The sequence below is a fragment of the Macrosteles quadrilineatus genome, unplaced genomic scaffold (genome assembly GCF_028750875.1).
Source record: "Macrosteles quadrilineatus isolate MER2022 unplaced genomic scaffold, UCM_ALF_1.0 Scaffold_1__1_contigs__length_201487025, whole genome shotgun sequence".
In the NCBI taxonomy this organism is placed as follows: Eukaryota; Metazoa; Arthropoda; class Insecta; order Hemiptera; family Cicadellidae; genus Macrosteles; species Macrosteles quadrilineatus.
Window position 1 is genome coordinate 63,784,161 of NW_026542594.1, and position 22,770 is coordinate 63,806,930.

Sequence of the window (22,770 nt, forward strand, 5' to 3'; positions counted from 1 at the left end):
AAAAGAAGTGGCAGTGAATTAACGGAAAGGGACCGAAAGGGACCGAGATGGTTGATTCTAGGTTTTATTTGTTTAAGCTAAATTTTAACAGATTTCCTCTTACATGACTCGTTTTTGCATTGATCTATACTATATAGTGAAAACCTATGAATGGATAAATACTCATAAAACTAAATAGTATTAAAAATAATAGCTAGCATCATTCTTTAATAAAGAATTGTTTTAAGATATTTAACATGGCAAAATACATGCACAACAACAACATTTTCATGGTATACAAAATACTGTTAGATCTTCACTAGGTAGCAATTTACTCGGAACTTTCGGCATATCTCCTTATTGAAAAACTGTAGCAATTTAAAACTAACTTTTATATAGTAACTTATAACTTATTTATATAGTTGGAAAATTTGTTCTTGAGATCCTAAATTCGAATGAACTTAGTTCTTCCATCAGCAGAAGTTGAGTATTTTCCCAACTTTGGTAAATATTTACGTTTGAAAATTGCCGCAATTTCGGCAAGTTTTGGGTTTGGAAAGATATAATTTAAGTTTTTGTATCTGGCGCATGCAATTTCGCTGGGAAAGTTGTGAAAGTAACCTCAGAAACTGACTTGATTCGTTGATGTTTCTTGTATCTGCGAAACTTTTATTTTTGGCTACCTCGGCAATGATCACATCCTGGAATAGCTTGTTAATATTTCTATGCAAACACGGTATGCATTAGGTGATATTAATGTCCAAGAAACACATACGCCATTGTAAAAAACTACACGCTGAGCACTAATTAGAACAAATTGAATACAAAAAACTACACACTGAGCACTAATTAGAACAAATTGAATACAAAAAACTACACGCTGAGCACTAATTAGAACAAATTTAATACAAAAAACTACACACTGAGCACTAATTAGAACAAATTGAATACAAAAAACTACACGCTGAGCACTAATTAGAACAAATTTAATACAAAAAACTACACACTGAGCACTAATTAGAACAAATTGAATACAAAAAACTACACGCTGAGCACTAATTAGAACAAATTGAATACAAAAAAACTACACGCTGAGCACTAATTAGAACAAATTGAATACAACAAACTACACATTGAGCACTAATTAGAACAAATTGAATACAAAAAACTTCAGATTTGATTTACACCGTCAATATTTATTGTTGACTTGTATTCCATATGTTAGATTTAAAATATTAATTGATTTGGATTTTATTTTGTTTGCGAGTTATTAGTTTATAAATATAAAACACCCGATATACCTTTAAGGTTATGAACACATTTTGCATTAATATGAGGGTAAAAAATATATTTTTAAATCTTTATAGTTCAATAATATTTATAGTTAGAACTAAATGGATGCGAATTGTATATGATTGAATAATAGTCAAATATCTTATTGGCCTCTCTGTAACATATTAATAAATTAGCCAAACATGATGATTGACATTGAAATACGCAAATGGCTGATGGAGATGAAATGAAAATTTAAGTAAACGATTCAGACGGCTTAAAACAGCTTACATCGTGACTTAAACGCTCTTTAAACCGGCTAATAACCGTGCTCATGCCGGTGGAAACATCGCTCATCGCTCATAATGTTGTCACATCTCTCTACTTCTTGTATAACACGGATATAAATAGATTACAAGGGTGCTGAAAACAATTGCAAAAATATACGGCTTATTAGCAAAATAGAAGCTACAAAGTTGAAATAAAGGTATTTAGGAATGGTCAATTTACTGCTGCACTATTAAAATACCCCTGCTGCAGCAAACCCGGAGACTTAGCGAATTTACATTTACCTGGCTGTATTTCTAATAAAATATTCCCTAAAAGTTGCCAGATTGATTTCCTATTTAAATAACGTTAATTATAATGAGTACTTAGGTTTACTGTTACAGAGAAGATATTGAAGTGTGATTTTTATAGCAATGTTGATAGCTTAGTATTAAATAAACAAAATTTCCAAATTCGGTTAAAATACATCCATAAACAAGCAAAATACAACCGTTTATTTATTCTCCATAAGAATAACTTTGTAATTTTAAATTCACAATTTGTTTAAATTATCTCCGTAAGCATTGGCCATACAACAACGCTTCAATAAAAAAAATGATTTCTTTTTTTAAGCTCTGCAAATAATTTGGAGAGAAATTATGAAATTTTTGTTTTTAGGGTCGAACATGGGAAAAATGAATTTTTGCCGAATAAACGATAAACGATAAACGATTATGATGGTTCGTGAACTCGTTCGAATAAACGATTCAGACGGCTTACACGTTTGTACCAAGTTTAATCAAAATCTGATCATTTTTGCTCGAGTTATCGCGCTAACGGACAACATATATGTATATATATATCAGACACACAGACACACACACACACACACACACAGACATCACTTCGAAAACCACATTTTTGGGTCCAGGGGGACCCAAAACGAATATATCCACTCAAAACTCAAACTCGAAAATTTTGACGAAAACAATACTTTCTCCATATACTATGGTATAGGGGGGAGAAAGTAAAAAGCGGAATCAAACACAAACAGACAAAAATAAAAATAACTAAATAAGATACCTTAATTAACATAAAATTACCACAACCAACAGTTTCAAAACTGAGCTGTACGTGGTTGAGCTTTGTTTCTAAATTGAATGTTAAATGTATTGTTTTCGTTACTTGGCTTTTTTGTTTTAAAGTTTGTAACTGTTTTGTTTGTTTTTTTAAATGGTAAGAGTGTAAATTTAAATGCATGAACAGGTGGTAATACGCTAAATATTATATATTCAATTTTACTATTCACTAGTGGTTGGTATTTGTTGTTTTGTTGATATTTATTTACATTGATTGATTTAGACTCAACAATAGCGACATAATTTATTGACGATGGATTGCGAAGGTTTGAAATTTGTGGCGAACAGTGTAAAAATGCGCGTGCGTGAAAATGTTCACAATATTATTTCTGCAACGTTTCAGAGCTTTCCAGAATCATGCACAATGCTATAGAGTGCTTTGTAATTTTCAAAACGAACAATGGAAATGCGTGATATTAGTAAGTCTAGAATTGCTATTATTCGAGAATTGTCTCGATGGATTAACATAGTGAAGGATTGTAAGTGAATAAAAGTAAAATAACTGCAAGAATATGTTCCGTGAAAAGGGTAAATAAAAATTACCATCATTACGAGTACCACCACTTTAGCTACTCAATGAAATGATCAGAGTGAGGCCAGAATAAAAACATCAACAAAATATACATATCGATTAGATTCAATTGTAGCGCTCAATACCTTTTCTTCCAATCATTTCTTCATTTTAAAACGGTTTTTTTTATATGAGGGAACCGCCCAAACCATTGTGCATTTCGAAACGGCCAACGCAGGACTTCACTGCTGGTTAGGTTAGAAAATCTGACAAAGGTTTGGTACTTAAGTATACATTTTTTACATGAAGTGTTCGCAAATTGAGCTCATAAGTTTTATAAATTACAATAAGGGACCTAAAACAACACTAAGCAATAAGTAATCATGTTTAAAAGATTCTAAATACGTATAATACTAACTTTGTTTTCAAAATACATGTAAAATAAAAAATAACTACGACATTTAGGAATCAAAATAAATATGAATGATACAGAGAACATGGTAATCCGAAAAGAGTTAGCGATGTTTAGTCGTTTAACACAGCCGTGACTTCTGACATTATAAACTCGTGCTCTGTGACACCATTATAAAACATCAATCTATGCAATGATTATCCAGGAATAACTCACTAATGGCTTTCAACATGATTCGTGTGATTCCTGCGCACTTTTCACAATAATTAAATAAACAATTAAATACATTTCTCTATGAACTTTGTACAATAAATTCGTTTGGCAATTAGGAAATATAACTAAAAATAAACATGTATCAAGGGACAAGTCCGGATGCTTTTGTAGAACTTTTCACAGTAAATTGACTGAACAGTTCTTTTTTGAAATTGTTATCCTTAGTAACAAAATGCAATTATTAAATTAAATCCCATCGGGTAGACACACTAATAGCTTTCAGTTGTCAGTTTTATGATACAAAACACCTCATATGCATATTGCTAAAATACTTGTATATACAAATGTAATAGTATAATTTCATGTAAACAGTTTAAATGATAATGTTTTGTCAAAGTAGAGGTAGCTAACCGGATGTGGAAGTAAAGCAAATTGCGTTATTCACGAGAATAGGTAAGCTTTACTCTCTTTAATGGCACTGACAGAAGGGAGCGACTGGACTACTGCGCCATCTGAATGTTCTAGGTCAAACACCGCCGATTACAGATGAGGACTTTTATATGATAATGCCGTATCCAGTGTGCCATTACGTCGGCCCAGCTATATACAACAAAACCAAATAAGATTTATGACACGCCTAATATCGAGATATTACAAAATAATGTTTATATTACTAGTCATTTTAGGTAAAAATACCCCTCTCACTGGAAATAATTCCCTAAGGGGTGAAACTTTGGCTGCCATTTTCCAAGATGGTGGCCGTAGCACAGCATGCACGAATGTTGATATTCGATATGTTGTTGCTGGATACTTGTACTACACATGTGCAAAGTTTCACCCCTTAGGAAATTATTTATATCTAAAACCCTAATATGACTCGACTAAAATAAGAATAATCAATTGCGGAATTGCTTACAATACAATCCGATGTCTGAAAACATTATTAAAAATAACTGTGATTATTTGCAAAACAACCGAAAAATAATATTTAATAAACAAATCTCATGATTGTCAAAATATAGTAACAACTACAGAAGTTTGGGAATTACCCAAACACACATTCAGTGTTGTGATCATCATAATGATCCTGCTCGTCGGTTTATGCAAATGACCTTAGCAGATATTTATTGTTGGTTAACAATGATTATAACAATAGATGCTAATGCTGTTTACGATGTTGCTTTTAATCTGATTGCTCTTAAATCAAATTACAGTCAGAATACAGTTGTGTTCTGTTTATACAAAGTGAATTTAATTCTGCTTTGTTTAATCTTCTACTTTATTTTTGTTATGACTGGTAAGAGAACATTTTATAGCATAAAGTAATAAAAAAATAAAAAAACATTGAGACTTTTTAAATTTACAGGAAAGAGCGTTTATATTATAAAGCTACCAATACTTAAAAAAATAAAGTTGACAATTTACTCAACTGTTTCGACTGTGATACGATTATTTGATTTAGTTTAGCGTCTCTGAAATTGGAAGTAAAATAAATTAATCTGCAACGATTTAACTTTTAACTATGTAAATAATAACAGACAAGATATCCAAATACAGCTGAGTGCGGTAAATACGTTATTGTTACGATTATTGATTTCTCAGTACACAAATTCTACTTATTTACTGTCATTATTGAATAAGTGGTAAACGCTTACAATCGCTTAATAACTCACTGTGTTTTTAAGGATTGCGATGCAACTAAATATTCTTATAAGCTTAAGAAATCACCTTCTATGGGTTTAAACTTTAATTAAATAACCTATAATTTGCTCTCAGTACAGTTTAACAGGCTGAGTGAACTTGCTGAAGGATCGCAAACCAATCCAAGTGTGGGAAGTAATCTCATTAGGTGATGAAATGCGGCGTGTAATGGAAAATAGAGATTGGCCCACAACTCAAATGAAGATGTTGAGATCAGAACACCAATACGTGATCATGTTTGTGACTGAAAGACTAGAGCATATTGGGAGCAGAACAACGACACTCAGTCGAATGTTTGCCACGCTCTAAGATCAAAATTCACAGGATGATATGTACTTAGATCTTCAGTTACACACTTAATCCATGTTTTGATTTTCTACTCTAAACATCACCCTGTTATCAGGTAACTAACATCTGATCAATGTATGTGCGTTATGTTCTCAAAATCTGACAGTCTATTAATTACAATAAAAGCATATTTTCCTGATTTTGTTTGCAGAAGATTAAAACTTGGTTTGGTTATTACCACTATAAAACTAGGAGATAATGACAGCAAAACGCTAATACTGACTTTTTGGTTAATTTCTAAATTATTTCTTAATCACTGTTGTACGTGTTATTAAAATTACGGGAAGTAAATAAAGTTAAGTCTAATAACACTTGAAAAATACATCAACACTGATATATATATATTTAAAATAAATATATATACTATTAACGTACAAGAGAGTATATATATATATATACAGGGTGTTTTTTTTTTTAACTTGCATCTTTATTTATGTAAAAACCGCAATAGATAGAAATATGCAGTTGGCGGGAATCATCTAATGACGTAGGGGGCACAATTTTTTTGAATTCTACGTTACATTCACATTCCCCCCTTTCCCCCCTGCCCCCAACTTAATTTTTTTAAATAGCAAGGTACCCCTTGTGATATATCAAATAAAAGAGCATGAAAAAAGAAAATGTTTGATGGAAAAAAATTGAAAATCGGTTCATAAATTTGTGAGATATTCCCCCCTCCCCCCCCGGAACTTAATTTTTTTAATAGCAAGGTACCCCTTGTGACATATCAAATGAAAGAGCATGAAATAAGAAAATTATTGGTGAAAAAAATTTAAAATCGGCTCATGCATTTGTGAGATAATCCCCCCCCCTTTCCCCCTAACCATAACTTGTTTTTTAATAGCAAGGTACCCGCCCTTGTGACATATCAAATGAAAAATAAATTTCACTAAAAATTTTCTTTTTTCATGCTCTTTCATTTGATATGTCACAAGGGGTACCTTGCTATTAAAAAAAATTAAGTTCCGGGGAAGGGTGGGGGGAATTTCTCGCAAATTTATGAACCGATTTTCAATTTTTTCCATCAAACATTTTCTTTTTTCATGCTCTTTCATTTTATATGTCACAAGGGGTACCTTGCTATTTAAAAAAAATTAAGTTGGGGGCAGGGAGGAAAGGGGGGGAATGTGAATGTAACGTTGAATTCAAAAGAATTGGGCTCCCTACGTCAATAGATGATTCCCGCAAACTGCATATTTCCATCTATTGCGGTTTTTATATAAATAAAGTTGCAAGTTTTTAAAAAAACACACTGTATATATACTACCGAAAGATATTAAGTAGTTCAGACCCAATAGGCGATATGATTTAAGTGTCCAATCGAAATCGATCACCACTAAAAATCTCTTTCTGTATATTTACCGTCTTCAGAATTAACAGTATAAGTGTAAATATATTTTTGAAGTGTTACTAAGCCTAGATGCATTTTTATTTACTTTCCGTAGTTATTTAATTTAAATCGTGAGTTGCATTTTGTTGATGTGGGGGTTGTGTTTGACCTGTTATGTAGGGTGGTATGGGGAACCAAAGTGTTTTAACTAAATTGTAAAAACTAATTTTTGTCAAATTTCTTTTATAAAAAATTCTATATCAGGAATATAGCACTATTTATATTAACTGCAAACTCTACGTGTTCATATAACTAGCGTATCTGTATATCATATGCGCGCTGCTAAAGTTTACTGTGAGCAATTGTACAGGGATTTCTTTTTATGTTATAATTGAAAGTGCATATTCCTAAATAACAAAAGTGCTCGATCTTCATAAATATTTAGAAAACTTTATATAAAAGCAGTTGCAATGGTTGTAGCTCGTAATTTAGGAAATGGATTCCTGAAACGTAGCTCTTATACTACTTGAAGAACAAATTTTCATTTACGAAAAAGGCTTCAGGAGGTGAAAATGAACTCTTTGATGAATACACGTTTACTTTTCCTTACCTTCTGTTGGAATCGCTAAAATCTTTCATAGTTTATTTTATTGAACAACATAACGTTCAACAAACTTGCCTAGTAAATTTCCCAATTTTAAATTAAAATGTGCTTCACCATGTTTACTATAAACTATTATACAGCAAGTTTCATTTTTAAAGGGTTTTTGACCTTTAATACCTCTTTCAATAAACATATTGAGTAAAATATACAGTGAACTGTTTAAGGAGCAAGTTTACAGAAATTAATTGCAGTAAATAACCCTGCTAACTCAGGGTGAGCCGGTAAAACGGGCGAATTTTTGGAGAGTACAAAAAAGGTCAAGCATTGTAACATAAACTCTTTTATTATAAACAGAGTAAATAAGTAAAAGTTTAAATACAAACAAAATAAGCTTAAAGTAATATCGGAAACGTTGTATGACATTACAGTGACATTTAAAGATTTTAGCAAAAAAAGAATCTTCTCAGAACAAGATTGTTTTTGTAGCCTTGCTAAGAAATTTATAATAATTTAGAGGAAATTGTTCGGGCCGTTTTTTGGAATAAATGTGCGCACAAACTATTACTTGTACATCAATATAAGATTCAATTTATAGGCTTGGCTGGAAGTGGGAAGTAGAATATTAGAATGTGTATGCTCTAAACGTAAAATACCCTCGCCCAAGCAAACCTGCAGACTGAGCGAAATTCTAATACTAAAAGGGTATAACAATGAGGACTAGTGCAATTGAGATATTCAGTCTTGGGGAAACTACAAACTAGTCACTTCTTCTTCAGGGTCCGTCCGTTGGCTTGGTTCAATTGTATTTCATTTCCAAAATAGTATTATAAATCATCAAAAACATCCTTATTACATGCACCTTAAGTTTATATTATGTTTATATGTAAAAACAAATATAGTTAGCTTGATGTACAAGGAACCCGTGTTGTATAAATTGTTTAAAAGAATGTTTCGTGCAATGTAAACGTAGAACAGTATTCATCTTTTACTACATTTGAAATAACTCCTGATTCATGTAATTTACGAAAAAGGAAGTTATTATAAAAACCTTAAGACATTTTTGAGTCAGATTATCAAAGGCTAAAACAAACAAGACATATTTTGAATAAAGTTAAACTAAAAACGAATAATTTATCACAACAACAAAAAATATTACTCAGTATTAACATCAAGCATTTCAATGCAATTATGAAGATTAAATAGCCCATTACGAAGGGTAACGATGTCATTGTAGAGCACCTGCTAATGGCTCTCTTAAGTGGACCTATCCACCTTGTCTCGACAGAATAAAGCCGCGATTCAGATACAGGAAAACTGGGCTTGTTGTGCTGGATTATAATAAACCCGTATCCAGGATACAGGAAAACTGGGCTTGTTGTGCTGGATTGTAATAAACCCGTGTCTAGGATACAGGAAAACTGGGCTTGTTGTCCTGGATTGTAATCCACCCGTGTCTAGGATGCAGGTAAACTGGGCTTGTTGACCTGGATTGTAATCCACCCGTGTCTAGGATGCAGGTAAACTGGGCTTGTTGTCCTGGATTGTGATCCACCCGTGTCTAGGATACAGGTAAACTGGGCTTGTTGTGCTGGATTGTAATCCACCCGTGTCTAGGATGCAGGTAAACTGGGCTTGTTGTCCTGGATTGTAATCCACCCGTGTCTAGGATACAGGTAAACTGGGCTTTTTGTGCTGGATTGTAATCCTCCCGTGTCTAGGATACAGATAAACTGGGCTTGTTGTGCTGGATTGTAATCCACCCGTGTCTAGGATACAGGTAAACTGGGCTTGTTGTCCTGGATTGTAATCCACCCGTGTCTAGGATACAGGTAAACTGGGCTTTTTGTGCTGGATTGTAATCCACCCGTGTCTAGGATACAGGTAAACTGGCTTGTTGTCCTGGATTGTAATCCACCCGTGTCTAGGATACAGGTAACCTGGGCTTGTTGTGCTGGATTGTAATCCACCCGTGTCTAGGATACAGGTAAACTGGGCTTGTTGTCCTCGATTGTAATCCACCCGTGTCTAGGATACAGGTAAACTGGGCTTTTTGTACTGAAATGTAATAAACCCATGTCTAGGATACAGATAAACTGGGCTTGTTGTGCTGGATTGTAATACACCCGTGTCTAGGGTATAGGTAAACTGGGCATGTTGTGCTGGATTGTAATACACCCGTGTCTAGGATACAGGTAAACTGTGATTGTTGTGCTGGATTTTTATAAACTGTCTATTTTATTGACTTTCGTCTATAATTTGTCTAATATCATAGGTAATTGATAGATCAATAATAAATAGCACTCTGGATCCGGTAACGGTCTCGCTTAGAATCGAGTCGGAAAACTTCAGACCTGAACCCAGAGAGCATTGCTCTTTATGAAAATTGACATACATTTAATAAAATAAAGAAGATTCAGTTGTAAAACAAAAAATTATAAAAGGTGAAAAACTAAACATATTTTATAAATTCATTAAAAGATAAACACATGCACGATAACTGCCACCGATTTGATGTCGAGTTCAGTTTGAAAACTCTTGGTAACAGAGTGAAAGTTACGAAAGATATTCAATGTTTGCTATACAAAGTTTACTTTGTATATAGGGAAAAGTCAGAGACAAAACGAATAAGAGGACAAAAGCAACTGAAATCGTGTTCGGGAAACGTAAACTGAGTTGTAGCATTCAGGTGAACTCCGACCGATAACCGGGGGTGAACCATCTGAATACGAACTTGCTCAACATAGCACTAGTCTGACAATAGTACTCGTATAGTATGGTAGAGTATATATATTATACGACTTACTTGATTTCTCAAATCACTTTTCAGTTACTTCAATTTTTGTTTAGTTTCAATCGAACCTTCACAACATTATGTCTCATCCAATAAATCTTAAAATCCGAAATGTAATGTTTATTATATTATGTTTAGTTTACTTCAAATGTTAGTATTTATCTTTACCCTTTAAAAAAAAAATTGTCTTGCTATCGAACATTTTGTTTAAACTATTCTTATTGGAATATAAATTGAAAGTGATAGATGCGGAAAAGTTATACGTTGACCTCAAGCTAATAGTAATAGGATTAAGGTCGAGACAAGACACCAATATTGCCTCTTTTTAGTTACATTATGTAAAAAAATAAGAGAAAAAAATAACATAAACACAGTGAGACTATTGAGCTTCCCAAGCGGGCTTATTGTAGTATAGTGGTGTTTTATTTGTGTTTACAAAAATGTTATTTAAAAAAATGTTACCAATCTTTGGTAAACACATAACCTTATTTATTCAATTAGAGCATCCCTCTACTAAACTTCATTACATCAAGCAAAATAGTATTAACTGATTACTTTAACTTGGCTTGGTCAATCGTATTAATCTATTAACCACCCCAGGTTTTTTTCAAGCGAGAATGGATTATTATATTGTAATTCATGACAAATTACGCTAGTATTTTACTTAATATAAAATAAAAACGCAAATTAAATATATTCATTCAAAAGGAATTTTTTCGTAAAGCTTATGAAAAATATGAATATAAAATAGATGCTTACGCTGATTTTAATGCCAAAATCTGTTATTAAAAATCTTCTTTCGTTTTAAAGATGAATTCAAACGAAAACTCTCCCCAATTTTAAGGGCATTTCGCTCTTTGAAAATTGTTTAAATTATAAAAACTGCCAAAAAAATAAACAAAATCAGTCTAAAATTGGTACTAAACTTCGTATAAAAACACGAACGAAATGCAACGATGCACGATGAATGTTAGTTGTGGATTAATATTAAACTCAAGAGATGAGGGAGAATTAACTACTGTATTTCACTCATGTGAGATTGAACACTGGGTAAAATTTCAGAATACCTCCAAAATAAGTTATCGCCGTCCGTTATAAACTTTGGACAATTCCGATTGAACAACCATAAAGTATAGGTTCGCCAGTATGAATCTGGACAAATCTTATAAGGTCTGGCCGACGTAATTCCAACAATATCTACGGTAAGAAAATTTGACGCATTAATTTCGACTAATACATTATTTAAAGATACCTGTTTGTGTTGTTTGTGTTGTATTTATATAAAAATTAAACGTTAAAAATTCTTAATTTAAAGACGAAGCAATTGGAATGTTAGGGGTTCTTCCTTAATAACCCAATTTATTACAAGCTGCTATAAAATGATTAATAACTTTGACTTAATAACCAAGATATTGTTTAAAATAGAGAGGTTATCTTAACGTTATGTTATTGAAACACAAGATGTTCTCATGTAATCTAGGAAAATTGACCATTCTAGCAAGGATATCCGAGTTAAATTATAAAAGCATAGGTTCATGTAAGTATTTGTGATAGGTGAAATAAACGCTTATATCATGCAGATTGGCATGTACCAAGTAACGAACAATAATGTTGCAAATTCCAATTGGATATAGTTGTCAAGTATTATTATCCTGTTTTATAATAATAAGCTACTTGGTTAAAAAATATTTAGATCAGGAAGAAACTAGTTATATAAAAATGATTTTACTTGGTCCGTTGTTTTGAAAAAAAACTTTTGCTACAATATTTTGAGTTATAAGAGTAATATTAAGACGTAAAACATTATTTGGGTTATACAATATACAAATTGAGTATATTAAACCACGTACAATTTCATTTTGGTCATGCTTCTATAAGCATTATAAGCTTTTACAAGCATTTATTAGCATATTATACAATTTCATTTTATAAACGTTCAGAACTGTTTTGATTGGAATGAGGCTCGTCTAAAATCAAAACCGCTATAAAATCAACTGCATCAATAATAGGGTGACTGAAGAGTTTCCAGTCTTATAACTGACGGCAGAACTTTACGACGAATAATAAATCCGGGCACTGTTGAATACCTCTCCCTGCCCACCAGTCACTGAGCTTAGTATCAGTCAGCTTTCAACTTAATTAATGTAACAAAGGGCATCCGAATCTGGTAAAAGTTCAAATTTCATTCTTAAAATGTATTGAAAAGGCCATAACATTTTAACTACTAGCAAAAACAACACTCATCATAGTGTGCCTTAATTTCGGCAACTAATATGGGTAAAATATGCAAAAAAAACAGTATTTTAACCAAAATTGTTTTCTAAAAACACTTTTTTGATATTAGTTGTAGGTTAAGTACTCAGAATGCTGCAGCCCACCTAATCCTTGCCTTGTAAAACAGCGTTGTAGTTTGCAACAAGGCACGGGAAACTTTCCAGCATTGCAGTTTGGTATTTCACCATGTTAGTGTTACTGAACTAGGAACTCAAATATGTGGATTTAAGATTCAAATTAAATTTTTCATAGCTTGCTAAACTAAAGGAAAAGCAATGTTTAACAAACATATTTTCCATGAAATAGAACAAAACATTCAAGAGTATTTTATTTTGAGCTTGTTGACAGCAATAAATGTAAAATCAAATCTTGGAAATATGGGACCTTCTGTATAGCTGGGGCAATAAGAAGAAGTATGTTGTTTTACTGATGGGAGTGATGGTTCTCAACAAGTCTTTTCACAGTATAACATTGAAATAGATTTAAATATCCCTATTCATATTTATGTACGAATGATAAGGTTTCAAATGAGGCCGCGCAGAGCCACCTAGGTCTGCATTATTCATGGGTTTGGTTATTAAGTTATGCAGTTACTGAGCTGCAAAATTAGGTTTCAAACTCCAACTTTACCTTAAGCTCTTGTTGGAAATTGTCTTAGCTCTTTATCCGAGACTTTCATGAAAAGAAATAAGTTAAACTTTAATAATTAGATTACTCATATCCTAACGTTAATCTAAATATTCGACCACTCGATCACGATAACAAGTTTTACCTATAACAGTTTTTTTTTAAGTAGCCGTTTCAGTCCAGTTCTTGAAATTGTAAAGTTTGACATAACAGCATAGTTTTAAGTCCATTCTCTGTGGTTTTACTCATAACAACTCAAGTAACAAACCAATGAGGTTCAAGGATTGAGAGAGAAGAAGTAAAATTTTAATGATTCGAACCTCCACTAATCAGCTTTTAACACCAAATTTAATTGTTGAGTGGTGCAATTGGTGTTTGGTACAATGTTTCGTTGCATCACATTCAGGGGCAATGAGAGGTTATAAACGAAAACACAGGGCCGTCCGAAGGGGGGGGCAACCGGGGCAAGCTGCCCCGGGCGCCGCGGCTGGGGGGGCGCCGTGACTAAGGGGGCGCCGCGCAGCGGCTACTGGTATCAACGCACGGGTCCCGAAATTTCGGAAAATTTTCGGAAAAAAAAAATATTCTCGATTTTTGGGACGGGATTTAATTTGATTCTGGAATTTTTCGGGACGGGATTTGATCCGATCATCGGCAATTTTGACGCTTCGCGAGTGAAAATGACGCTGCTATCGCGAGAGATGTTCACGGTAATTCCACGAACGCAGGAGCCGAAGTCATTTCGACGATCGCACCGTGACCGCAAGTCATTTGGACGATCGCGCCGTGACCGCGAGTAATACCGACGATTTCACCGTGACCGTGAGTCATATATACCGACGATTCCACCATGACCACGAGTCATGCCGACGATTCCGCTGTGACCGCGAGTCATACCGATGATAACGCCGTGACCGCGAGTCAAACCGACGATCACGCTGTGACCGCGAGTCATACCGACGATAACGCCGTAACTGCGAGTCATACCGATGATAACGCCATGACCGCGAGTCATACCGATGATAACGCCGTGACCGCGAGTCAAACCGACGATCACGCTGTGACCGCGAGTCATACCGACGATAACGCCGTGACCGCGAGTCATACCGATGATAACGCCGTGACCGCGAGTCATACCGATGATAACGCCGTGACCGCGAGTCAAACCGACGATCACGCTGTGACCGCGAGTCATACTGACGATAACGCCGTGACCGCGAGTCATACTGATGATAACGCCGTGACCGCGAGTCAAACCGACGATCACGCTGTGACCGCGAGTCATACTGACGATAACGCCGTGACCGCGAGTCATACCCATGATAACGCCAAACGCTGTGACCGCGAGTCATACCGATGATAACACCGTGACCGCGAGTCATACCGATGATAACGCTGTGATCGCGAGACATTTCGACCGCGAGTCACAAGTTTCTATGCCTGTAATTTTTTGCCATAAATAGTAAAATTGATTTTGTTTGTCTTTTTTGGTAACTACAATACTAAAGACTTTCTTTTTATGCACAGGAAAAATCCCGTCCCGTCCCGAATTAAAAATTCAATCCCGTCTATCCCTCATTAACATAGTATTAAAATATGTGAATGCGACTATTACTGGGGGGGGGGGGGGGGCGCCACGACCACATTTGCCCCGGGCGCCGCTAACCCTAGGAAAACGAAAACAAAACATAACCTCTCTTAGAAGTTATGAGTAGTGACTTTTAGAAATTAAAACACTGTCGTATATAAATAGTGTACGCATCTCGCGTAAATAGTGTTAACGACACTTTAAGGTTTTATTAAAAAAGTTTAAATTTTATTGCAAATTTTCTACTTGTGTCGTTTACCCTATCTTTACGCTGTCGTTACGTAAATTACAATTACGGCTTCCTAGTTTGATAATCCAAAATATTAACGAAAGTTAATAATTAGGCATTAAAAACTATTGGTTAACCCATATAATAATTATCATGAACATCTTAACAATTATCAAGTTTATATATTTTAAATCGGATTGATTATTTAAATATGTTTTAGAAATATCGGATAAGTTAAACCTTTTCATTAGAACCCAAAAATATTTTTGAAAATGTCTGAAATGTATATTTATACTTTTTTAATTTGTTATTCATTATAACTTCAAAGTTGCATACACTTTACGGAAGAAAAACTTTGTTAGCGAGCAAATGAAAAAAGTTCATTGAAAAGTAAACTTTCTTGAAAAAAACATGCTCCGAACATAAACGCGGAATGAAGTTAATATTTATCCTTTGACCTCCGTAGATGCACCCTAGGTTTTAAAAATGCTATTTTTTAGCTTCAGTAATGTTTAAATAAAGTTATTTATAAACGAAGAGGCATTAATAGTTAAACCCTTGGTATTTGATAATACACAAATGTTTAACACAGTTAAAGCTTTTATTAACATTTGCTGGTAATATTTGAATGATATAAACACACATAAATAATCTTCCATCCATCAGGCCAACTCCTAACAGTAATAACAACGACAGATTGCCGAAGGCCGTAGGGAGCACATGGTTAAAGCCAAGATAAGGAAATACAAAGAACTAGGATAGTTGTGTAATGCTTTCGTTAGTTGCACTTTATATATTTTAAAAAGAAAATAACATCCGTTAATCATAACATTTATCTTGATACTTATATTCCGGTCAACCCTTGTAGAACAGCTACATTAATATGAAAAATCACACCATTGAGTTATAAAGATGGAAAGAATCCGAACGATTCGCCAAAGACAAGGTGATTGTGGCATTATACAATTTGGAGACGACACTCGACGTTGTAAGTGCTGCCAGGCGATATCACAGCAAACAAGGAACAAATTGAGTTCAAAGGAAAAAACCTTCCTGCAAACCTTGCTTCAGCGCTTCTGTAACTGATTGATGCAATCTTGTCTTAGGCAAGGTTTTGGCTTGGATGCACTGCCTGACTGTCGTGTGTGTATAACATGAAGAAAGTGCTAATTATTGTTTATTAATAAGTTGATTCAGCAACAATATTTTGAAACAATCTTGTTAAAAATAAATAATTGATAAAGTAGAAGCATGCTCAAACAAAACTATTGAACATTAAACACATTTTCTGATGTTAGTAGAAGACTACATGGGTAGTAGATCGACAAGGGTGGGTTTTAAAAATAAAATAGTTTTTATTTGTATCTAAGTAATTTTCCTGATCTTTATATTTATCTATAAAATATAAACAGATCTCCTTTGTCATGTCAGCTGCTGCTGTAGATTTAAAATTCAAATAATTGTCTGTTAAATGTTTTGTTTCTACAGTAGTAGTTTAAGGTATTCTTAGACTTAAGAATCTAAAAATAGTGCAGTACATTTGCCTAAAAATTCTCACGATGAATTTGTATAAAAAAGAATAAGCATCTAGATTAAGAAGCGACTATTTCAGAGATAAAGATATATTTTGGCTCTGCTTTTAAACTGTTTCCTCAGAAGAATAAAACAACTCTCTTCACTCTGGATAAATAAGTACCTTGAAAATTAAAGATTCTCTACTTTTCTTATAGAGATGGAGGATCCCTTGGTATTTCAAAATAGAAAGTCTAATGTCCATATCAAAAGGGCTTGTTTTACTACCATTAAAATGGCGTGGTTACATCAGGTATTATTGAATTAGTTATTGTCTGCTTTTACGTTTGAGGAAACATTACTTTTTTCAACGGTATTTACGTTTATGTATTAAGGTTACAAATAGTTGCTTTAAATAAATTTTGTTTGTTGTGGACTGAAATTTTATTTCATGGATAAGGTTAACTGGTACGATTGTGGTTTATTATTACAACAAGTTACAACAACATTAAATAAATTATGATATTTTATAACTTGTTTTGTTACAAACTGTGTTGTATTTTTTGTTAATATTTTGTTGTTATCATGATTTTTTTCGAGGTTGACTGTAAGAACCTCCTGAGGTCCTAAGTTCGCCTCAATAAAGAAGGATTTTCATTTCATTTCATTTCATTTCAAGTAACGATAACAATTTTATTCGAATCTACATTGTTATTCGCAAGTTTATTGGCCTCGGTACTACATGATTTGTAAGTAAGTTCTTCGATTGTGATTTACTATAACCATACTTTGCACACAACATAACATAAATGTTCCGCTTCGGACGGGGCGGAAATTCACTGTAGAGCTGTGACACGCTACTGCGATGTTAGGCGGAAATTCACTGTAGAGCTGTGACACGCTACTGCGATGTTAGGCGGAAATTCACTGTAGAGCTGTGACACGCTACTGCGATGTTACGAGGAAATTCACTGTAGAGCTGTGACACGCTACTGCGATGTTAGGCGGAAATTCACTGTAGAGCTGTGACACGCTACTGCGATGTTAGGCGGAAATTCACTGTAGAGCTGTGACACGCTACTGCGATGTTAGGCGGAAATTCACTGTAGAGCTGTGACACGCTACTGCGATGTTAGGCGGAAATTCACTGTAGAGCTGTGACACGCTACTGCGATGTTAGGCGGAAATTCACTGTAGAGCTGTGACACGCTACTGCGATGTTAGGCGGAAATTCACTGTAGAGCTGTGACACGCTACTGCGATGTTAGGCGGAAATTCACTGTAGAGCTGTGACACGCTACTGCGATGTTAGGCGGAAATGAATTCATTTTCAGCTTTTATAGTGATTTGTAGTTCCGAGTGTAGCCAAATTGAGACAAAACTTTATCTTAGACAACAAAGGATTTAAAACACGTGGGAAGTATTAATTATAATTTATTAGTTATTATATTTATTAATTATTATAAATTGCATTGCATTAATTATAATCAAAATATGAATGATCAATATGGCTTAAAACAAGAAAATTACTTGTTTACTATCATTTTATTGCTTTTAATAAATGCAAACTAAGCGTGGGTTGAAGTAAGATTGCTTGTGAAGCTTTTTTAATGATTATTATAATTTTTCTTTGGTCAGAACCATGCATTGTTAGCGCCAATTTGGAACCACCAAAAAACTAATCCAGCGTTCGTTTAATGGTCAAATTATAACTACGACCTTACTTTAACCGAACCATGCATAACTGTGTATTTAATACACTTAATTGAGCAACCTAAAGATTATTAAGACCGGAAACAAATGTTGAAACACTAAAAAAAACAACTTATAAAAAATAAATATTTTGCATAAGTAAACGAACCACAGGAAATATAAGAATTTTAAAACTACAGTCTCCGTTAGGATCTCTAGAATTATAAGAAACACAGATCTAATAAACCACAAAAATATGAACATAAATCAACATTTACAATGGGTCTCATCATCAGTCTGGCTGTGGTGTATGCAACAAAACTCGAATTGAACCAACACCCATCTCGACAATGATAACACACATTAACACCGATAAATTGATATTCATAATGTTACCTCTACGGAAATGTGTAATTGTAACGCTAGATTTTTGATAAAGAAAAATTGAATATTACCTTTCCTAGTACAAAATAGATGTTTTTGTTTTGACGTTTCTTGTTTATTAGAATATCTTTTGTACAAACTCTCGGTGGTAAGTGCTTCCACAAAGGAGCAATATATTTTTACTCCTCTGTGTTGATTACAAACACGTAGACTTCAAAGTAACGGATATGTGGTTCTTATTCGTGTCTCTAAAATACTATTAGCTGGCAGTGTGAGACATGGTGTTGTATAAACAAGGAAGCTTTATTTATATTGTACTGTTGATGCCTGTGTTACTTTATTTATATCGCTATTATTTAGATTTCCTGAATTTTCTGACTAAACCGCATATCCACATGCCAAAGTTTTCGTAAATATGTATGTTTGTATCTACTCGAATCAGTTGTTTTAAATGTATTTTGTATATTGAAATTCTGACGCCATCAATCCCTTATTAAGTAAAAGATGAAGACATGGTAATAAGCTTGGTAATAACCGTTGTTTCCTGTGTTACTTTATTTATATTGTACCGTTGATGCCTGTGTTACAACTAGGTGGACTGTATGCGTTACTACTCACCCTGGTTTTAGGTGTCTGCTTCAGTCCAATGGCAGGTTGACTTCGGTTACTCTGTAAACAAACCAGGAATTAATTATTATACATTATAACACATGTGCACAGGCTGAATTGATATTTTAAACAATCTGCCAGTTTGGTTTGAAATGAAAACGGCTGATACTGTAATTTAAAAAGCTCTATTCCAACTTTAATGTATATATAAAGGGACACAGACAAATGTAAGTGACATGTACTATTCATACCAGACAATCTACAACAGTCCCGCCACAGAATCAATCATGTAGGCCTATTGTAGGCGACACAATATCCAAGATAAATGGGTCGGAAATATTAATCCATAGTTTCAAATACGAATTCAATTCAACGTAAGTTAAATTATCTTATAATGTAATTATGATATGTGAGAATTGAGAATTATCAATTTAAAATCAAAATAAGATCAATTTTCGATCGCATCATTAACACAACAGGGCGTATCATTTAAACTCTAAACTGTAATATAGAGACTGTAAAATGTGGTGAAATACCTTGAATAGCTTCCATTCGAACTCAAAACAAGTATTCTGGAACTGGCTGGGTCCAGTTTCTAGCCATAATGCTCTCGATAAAATATCTTTGTTTTATCAATACGTTACCGAGTTTTCGCATTAAAATATCGTATATAATCTAAATATATTTATTTTATTATATGGTTAATGTTTTATTGATCTTGTAGTTACTATTTTCATTATTTTAATGTTTGTTCAAACAACTGCCGTTTGGTAAAGTTTTTACTAGGATACCTCAACAGAAGGAGATAATATACATTTAGGTCAGTAATGTATAGTATCTTATCACATTTCGAGGACAACAAGAACACATTAACTAAGTGTGGTTTTCATCCTATTGGCCATAAAAAAAACTTTTTTCAACAAGTTACAGTAATTTTGTTATTTTTTTGTTCAGTTGAAATTTGAAAAAAATCTTGAACCTTGCTACACAACAAAGGACTGTTTCAAAATTGTATGTAAATTTCTAAATTATATAGTACGTCAATAACAGAGAATTGCGAAATTGATTCCTTCTGAACTATCAATTTAATATTGACGTTAAATCTTGGGACGAGAATAGCGTCCATTGTGAGAGGTAGTTGCCAATGAAATGTAAAACAATGAAATGTTCCGATGAAACCCACAGTGTCATTGTGAGCGTGACACAAAGACAAAACAATGACCCGGCAACCGGCGACGTCTGCCGCTCCCGTTACTCTTTTCGATTTGGCAACTTGATAACGAGCAAATATTTATTTGATGTTTTATCTTTTGCATTGACATTTATTTAAGTTTTTCTATGTCATTGGAATATTTTAATTTTCAAGGGTCCAAGTCTAGTTTTTCGAACCGTAGTCTAGTTTTCATCCAGCGTTAAGCTTTTGGTATATGCCATTATATAGTCATAGGTGCTTAAACTACTAGTTAGTTCGGGGTTGCAGTAGTAACAGAACAGATATGAGGGAGAAATAACAACTTGGCTGCTCTGACGATTGATTACAATATATTACATAATGAGTCCAAACTTGTGTCCAATAGCGTGAACAAATATGGTACAATTATCGTATATGTAAGACCAAACATACTTCACTTGACAAATTCAATCAAACTGCCATGTGACCGGTACGATGGACCAGCTGGGAATCGGTTTATTGAATATAACGTGATTGACGTGAGAAATGTGTCAATCAACAAAACAAGATTTACTTATAAATACTTTAACACCTCAGAATATTTGAAACTCAATTTGAACAACGATTCGCAACACAATTTGATTACTCGGGCAGTACATTTCTATAACAGAGCGTTGTGAGGTTATATTAAACACATGGGACCTGGTGACACTGCAGACTACCCACAATCTGCATCCGAGTAGTAGATCAAAATATGAACTTTAGGAACATTAAAACCCAAAGGTGACGATCAAAATATACACTTTTGTTCAACATTAATATACAGTTTATACACCAAACAATTTTAAAATAAAGGGTACGATACTACGTTTAAATACAGAAAAATAATATACTTAAATACATTTTCTAAAAATAACTGCTATTGTTACGACCTAAAGCATATTATGTGCCAATCCAAATTTGTTTTTAAACCCGTTACAAAGATATAATTGATTGAACACTAATCAGTATTTTTCTACGACCTTCGTCAATAGATTTGCACGTCTTGAGGTCGGTAGGCTGGATCGAGTTTACATCCGTTATAAGTTCATGAACTAAAACTATAAACTAAAATTTTAATTTTGAAGGTTGTATTGATTAGCTATTAAGTAATTTTTTTAAGTTACTGAGTATTATTATGTAATCATGCACACACAAACTTTTTACATTTAAAAAGTAATAAATAGCTGTCAAGATCTTCTGTCTTGTGTAAATTATACTTCATATTTACACAAGAACAACAACACAGCAAAGAAAACAGTAAGGAATAAACTTCGTATCGCAATATATACCATTTGTTGTACCATTAGATCTTTACTTATGTGACATGTGTCGAGAGTTAAGATTTTTCCTTAATGTCGAAAAAGGCACTAAACCAAAACAGTTCCGTTCAGCCAACGGTCTCAGGAGATCAACAAACTGACTTCCACAAGAAGACGGCCACTCGACCTAAGGGACTGTCGTGTGTTTATCGATACTTTGGACGACCGTACTTTGTCCATACAATCTTATAAAAACAAAACACAATTATGTATGATAATTTTTATCATATTTTTGTTATCATCGAGCTAGACTCTGAACCGTAGGAAAATAGCTTACTATGTCTCTTTAGACTAATAAACTCAATGATTTTGCGTGAGAGACCAAGATAGGTTATACCACTAGCTTTTACAATGTAAATGGATTTTACAAAATTGCAGAGTAATGTATTTATCACAGGAAATCATGTGTTTTCTCTGTTAATATTGTGTTTCAGTAAATAAATGCTTGCAGTTTTTCTCAGTGATTGTATTTTAAATGTATCAAAACATTGTTTTTCAAATCTTAAGTTTATCAAATATTTTTGTTTTAACTGCAATAAAACTAATTTTATACCAACAAATTGTCTATACATAATCACTACAGTTTTATTAAGTGGGTATGGTAAACGTATACTGTACAATTAAACACTACAGCACTACAGGTTACCATAGGTTGGGCAGTAACTTATTTATTAAAAATTCCAATAATACTTTTGGTCGTCTTGCACAAAACTATTGTACGCTAATTATTTCACAAAATGAATATTTTGTACTTAG

The 22,770-nt window shown here is 33.5% G+C and overlaps 1 protein-coding gene across 1 annotated transcript in view; it reads right to left on the minus strand.

Moving 5' to 3' along the window:
* LOC128983378 (uncharacterized) overlaps positions 1 to 22,770 on the minus strand; it is a 124,299-nt gene that overhangs the window by 67,963 nt on the left and 33,566 nt on the right. Inside the window, exon 2 of the mRNA XM_054402637.1 lies at positions 19,492 to 19,542. Within this exon, the coding sequence (XP_054258612.1) occupies positions 19,492 to 19,542 (51 nt within the window). The remainder of the gene's footprint in view (positions 1 to 19,491; positions 19,543 to 22,770) is intronic.